The sequence below is a fragment of the Dermacentor variabilis genome, chromosome 1, assembly GCF_050947875.1.
Source record: "Dermacentor variabilis isolate Ectoservices chromosome 1, ASM5094787v1, whole genome shotgun sequence".
NCBI lineage: Eukaryota > Metazoa > Arthropoda > Arachnida > Ixodida > Ixodidae > Dermacentor > Dermacentor variabilis.
The window spans coordinates 192568401-192573137 of record NC_134568.1 but is presented as its reverse complement, the minus strand read 5'-3'; the positions used below and the strand labels follow the sequence as shown (position 1 = coordinate 192573137).

The following is a 4737-nucleotide window of genomic DNA, read 5'->3' as shown; positions in this document are numbered from 1 at the left end:
TTTTTAGTGACGCCCGCGTAGGTGATGTCTCCGGTGTAGCGCTCACTGTTGACACCCCCAAAAAGAATTTCACCTCCGTTCTGCTCGCTGGGCGTGCTGCTGAGGAACACCGAGAACAGGGGCTCTGTGACGAGCTCCTGCTTGAGCATGTTGTCAAACGGCGGAACCACGTCCTTCTCTGAGATGTCCGGGTAGCCGAGGCCGAAAATTCCGTCGAAGGCAACCACTTTGAAGACGTCTCCAGTAGTGTGCGTGACCTCGCCGAACAGTTGTCCCCTGACGGAGACGCCCGCAACGCCCAGGTCGTCTCTGCTCAACGTTCCCCGCACAAGGCCGGACTCGTACCTCATCTTGAAGCGCCGCCCATTTTTCTTGTACGTCGACGATGCGTCTTTGTCGTACTTGCTTCGACCACCTGCACGGATTAGCGAAAGAGGGCCTTTGACGCATAGCCCTGCAAGTTAGGTCTCCAAGAACACAGTCGATGGATGGATCTATCAGTCAGTTATTCATTTAATCGCTCAGTCATTTGATCACCTACAGGTTTAGGTATATATGCTGGGTGCGCCTGCCACATCTTTTCCAACAGTCAGGAAGCGGTACGGGCGCGCTACAACATATCTCCCATTAACGGAACAGTGCCGGTAGGTATCTATCGAGGAGCCCTCCAGATTGAAGACTCTCGCTTACAGACACTAATCTGTTAAGTACCAGGTCGCAGTGGCGTACTGGTAAACGTCGTTACTAGAGTGTTTTAGTTGAACGTGTTTACGCTCCGCTAAGCAGTTAAGCGGAGCGGAAGCGCGAATGCGCATGCGCCGTCCGCTTAGCCGTAAGCGGGATAGCGGAGCGAGGAACACGGTCCGCTTAGAAGCTGCCTGAGCGGAGCGTGCCGCGCAGCACTTTGGCTAGCGTTGGCGTCAGAACGGATTGGATTGGATGCAGAAAGCAAGCGCGCTGGCTAACACGTGGCGTTCCCCAACACGGCGCTTTATTTTCCATTGGATAAAATGGACCGGTAACGCATTACAAGCGCACGTCTAGATACTTCATGGAGAAATAAGTTATATATATATACATATACGTTTTACTGTATAAGAGTGATCATAAAGTGTTTTTATTTTCTTGCATTACCCTGAATTTAGCCAGGGGGCGCTGCAACCACGAAAGGTCCGCTCCGCTACGCAAAACGTATAACTAAAACGTAAAATTGCCCGCCGCTCCGCTGTGGCTTAGCGGGGCAGCTCGGAGCGGAGCGTACCATAAAGACGCTCAACTAAAACACTCTACTGACAGGCTGGCACACGAGAGGAGTTACGTAAATCCCTCAGCTTAAGGTTACTTTCGTTTCGGTAATTACTTTCGTTAGCGGCAATTTCTTTGGAATGCGTTTACGATTGCCTGTCGGTTACAGAACTTGGTAGCGATTGCTTCTTCTATTCACGACGCAGTGCTCGCTGGCTATGTTTAGATGGCTTCACGTTCGTGTGGTTTGTTTCTACGTAGTGTATAAAAGGCCAAAAATAAGTGGGAAAACGAAGGACAGAAAGCAATGCGGGAGCTTTTAGGAAGGCTGCAAGAGCAAAGCCTATAAACCGCACGGTTTATTGCTTTAGCGCCTCCATTTCTGACACGTCGTTGTATGTTACAGGAAATATCGCTCCAAAAATTACACTTGCAAGCTTTTTCTGAGTCCAGCCAGCAGCACGATACATTCGTGCCAGTCGTGGTTACTTAGTTGCTTTTTCGTTACGCTGCAAAACACGAGGTCGCAGTATCAAATCCTGACCGCGGCGGCTGCATATCGATAGGGGCGAAAACGCCCGTGCACTGGGTGAACGTTACATAACCCCAGGTGGTCGAACTTAATCCGGAGTCCCCCAATACCACGTGCCTCATAATTAGATCGTGATTTTGGCACCTAAATCCCAAGATAAAAAAATACATCCGTCGATTTCAAGTTTAACCGTCCATTGTCTTTTGCTGCCAAGCGGCACAGCCTTTTCTATTTGATAAGTGCTACATGAGGCTTGATCGCAGCGGGTGTTTCACACGATGACTTGTGTTCTAGCACGAATTGTCTATGCCAGAATTTTCATAGGGCGCGTCACGTATCGTCGTCGACACGTGCCTATAGGTTTTGAGGATTTTTTATCAACTGTTCCATCCAGCTCTTCAGCAGTCCTACACGACATAAAAGAACGTTCCCGACAACAGGAAGTGGTAACTTTCGCAACGGTTATCATTACACATGTGCTTGTTCGTGCGTCAGCATGCTTGTCCAAAAAAATAAACAAATTTCGGCAGTTCAGTGACGCCCATTTTGGTTCTTCGTCCAATCACCGAATCTGTAAGCGGCTTTAAAAAGGAATGACAGTTCCTCGCTCGCAACATGCCATCGCAGTTTCGTGCAGCGTGTAGGCAGAGTGCCTGAATTTCCAAACAGCAAAGGTCATCCCAGTGAGACTAAGACTGCTTACAGTTGGAGACAGCGTCGCCGACCTAAGGAATCTGGCACTTCTGTGGACCGGTCTTCAAAAAGACGGGGACAAGTGAAAAGCACGATGGGCGGACTGTTTTCGTGCTGCAGTCCTCCACTATCGGAAATGGATGAGCGGTCGGCGCTTACATCTCGTTTAGACGCCGAGACTACCGCGCCAGAGTACCGATCCATCGCGTCCAACATCGAGGAGTTTAACACGCCGGCACCTGAAGCGGAGGCGTCATCGTCACCACCAGAAGCGCAGGCGCCATCGTCGCCAACGCCTTCGCCACCGCAATCGTCGCCATCGCCTTCATCGCCTTCTCCACCGCTATCGCCTTCGCCACCGCTGTCGCCGTCGCCACCGCCGTCGCCAGCCCTGGATCCACCGGAACAACCCACAACAACGAGGGCGAGGTCCGTGACCTTCGGTGAGGAAGTGTCAGCAGCCGACTCTGAAGTCTCCATAAGGCAGCGCTCTGCATCTGACGTCGAAGCCAGCAACAGCGCGGTGCTCCAAGGCCAGGCGACGAACGCTTCGTCCGACTTCGGCCAGAGCAGCTGCTGAGAGAAGCGCGTCACGCCTGCACTTGTCTTCGAGGAACGAAATGGTGAGCTGGTCCATCCCGCTTAAAGGTTCGGTGGCACAAATACGCCTTTAGGACTGCTACTAGTTTAACTTGATAGCTTCAATTATCGAGTGGCAAACCTCGTAGTAAGCGACGCGGAATGCAGTCTGTACTTGCTCTCACTGCAGCTGCATGCACTTGATATGGTGTTAGTAGTGCATCATTCACTTGTGAATTGCTGTACCTTTTTGGTAGCAGACCTGAGGGTTCAAGTTCGCAGACATAATTTTTCGGAGCAGTGCAACAAGGACGACCCCTGTAAGACGCGCTTTGTCTCCTCCTTTGTCATCGTCCTTGTTGCGCTGGGATCTTCTTTGCTGGTTTCTTTTCTAACTGCAACTTCCTCGTCAGGAACACTTCATTGAACTCGCACCCTCCTTTTATTTTCAGTTTCCGTCCCCGCTCTTCGGTCCGGCGTCTTGGCTGACATGTCTTCCTCCTGCATGTTGCCTCTTCGCTACAGAGCACACCTGCATTCTTCATTGCCCTTGTGATGCATGGCTTTCAATATTTATGCCCATGCATGAGCATGCTTGCCACTGCTTGTGCATCCCCTATTTGAGGAATAAAGCTTTCATTTTAGCCTTCATTGTCTGTTATTTCCGAAATCGTGAATCATCAGTTTCCACTTTTGCAGTAAGGCATCATACTGCATGTAATGGGTGCCAGATTCTGCACGTCACTGGCTTGATCCTGACACGTCAAGAAATGTTGAACGTCATTTGTCGGCGCAGGTCGCCCCTGGATGTCTCGGAAGCTTCTCGAATGTTACCGATAGTTTTGTCGGTTGTCACCTGACCTTGTGTAATCTGATTGTTTGCGCGACGCGAAGTACTTTCTGGGAGCCATACAGGCACCAGCGATTACGCCTACACCTTCGAGTCGTGTATAAAAGCCGATGCGCTTGTCCCGCTGGTCAGATTTCGGCGATTGCCAACTGTGGTCGCTGCTATCGTCGTGCTTCGAGCGTCATTTGCTTTTGTGGGCACAGGTTCACCCAATGGTTACTTTCGTGCTTCAGTTTTCGCTGCTGTGTTCTTCACTGTCATACAACGTAAGAATACTATTTTGTGAGGTAAGCATTCACCAATATTCCATTCTTTTTTTTTTCGGTGATGCCATCCTCTAACATTTCCATTTGGGCTTGGTGCCCCATAAGAACAGCAAACGTAGCGAAAAGCACACAAGTACACTTTCTCGTTTGTTTATCCTTATCTACAATTCTTTATGCTTACTCGTATGTCCTTTTCAAACCGTATGCACGTGCCAGCCACTTGACGGGACGAAAACCAATCAAATGCCTAACGAATAGCTCATTAGAAAATACAGCTGTTCTCGAGCTGAACATCTAGGATCAGGAGGTCACTCTTTGCACGCACTCAGTGCCAGAAGGTCCGGTAAGCAATATCTGTTACGGTGAAAGTTGGACTCTTAGCATCGCTCTTAAGTATTGTCGAACATGTCCTTTTGTCAAATTTCAGCTGTGCACGTGTCTCGATCTGCACTTCGGGCATTGTGGTCGGTATGCAACGCCGCTGGGCTGCAGTAGCAACTTTCGCGGCAACCAAAGCTCGTGTTTTGGCACGTCCCACTTCGTTACCCGCTCTTCTCGGACGTCGCGCCGAA

At 50.2% G+C, this 4737-nt stretch overlaps 1 protein-coding gene across 1 annotated transcript; it reads left to right on the top strand.

Annotated features, from left to right (window-relative positions):
- The first annotated feature begins 2140 nt into the window (after window positions 1-2140).
- Window positions 2141-3700, top strand: LOC142590351 (uncharacterized). Its single transcript, XM_075702410.1, has 2 exons — window positions 2141-3093; window positions 3502-3700. The coding sequence occupies exon 1, from the start codon at window positions 2565-2567 to the stop codon at window positions 3048-3050; it is 486 nt and encodes a 161-aa protein (XP_075558525.1). The 5' UTR covers window positions 2141-2564; the 3' UTR covers window positions 3051-3093; window positions 3502-3700.
- The last annotated feature ends 1037 nt before the right edge of the window (window positions 3701-4737 follow it).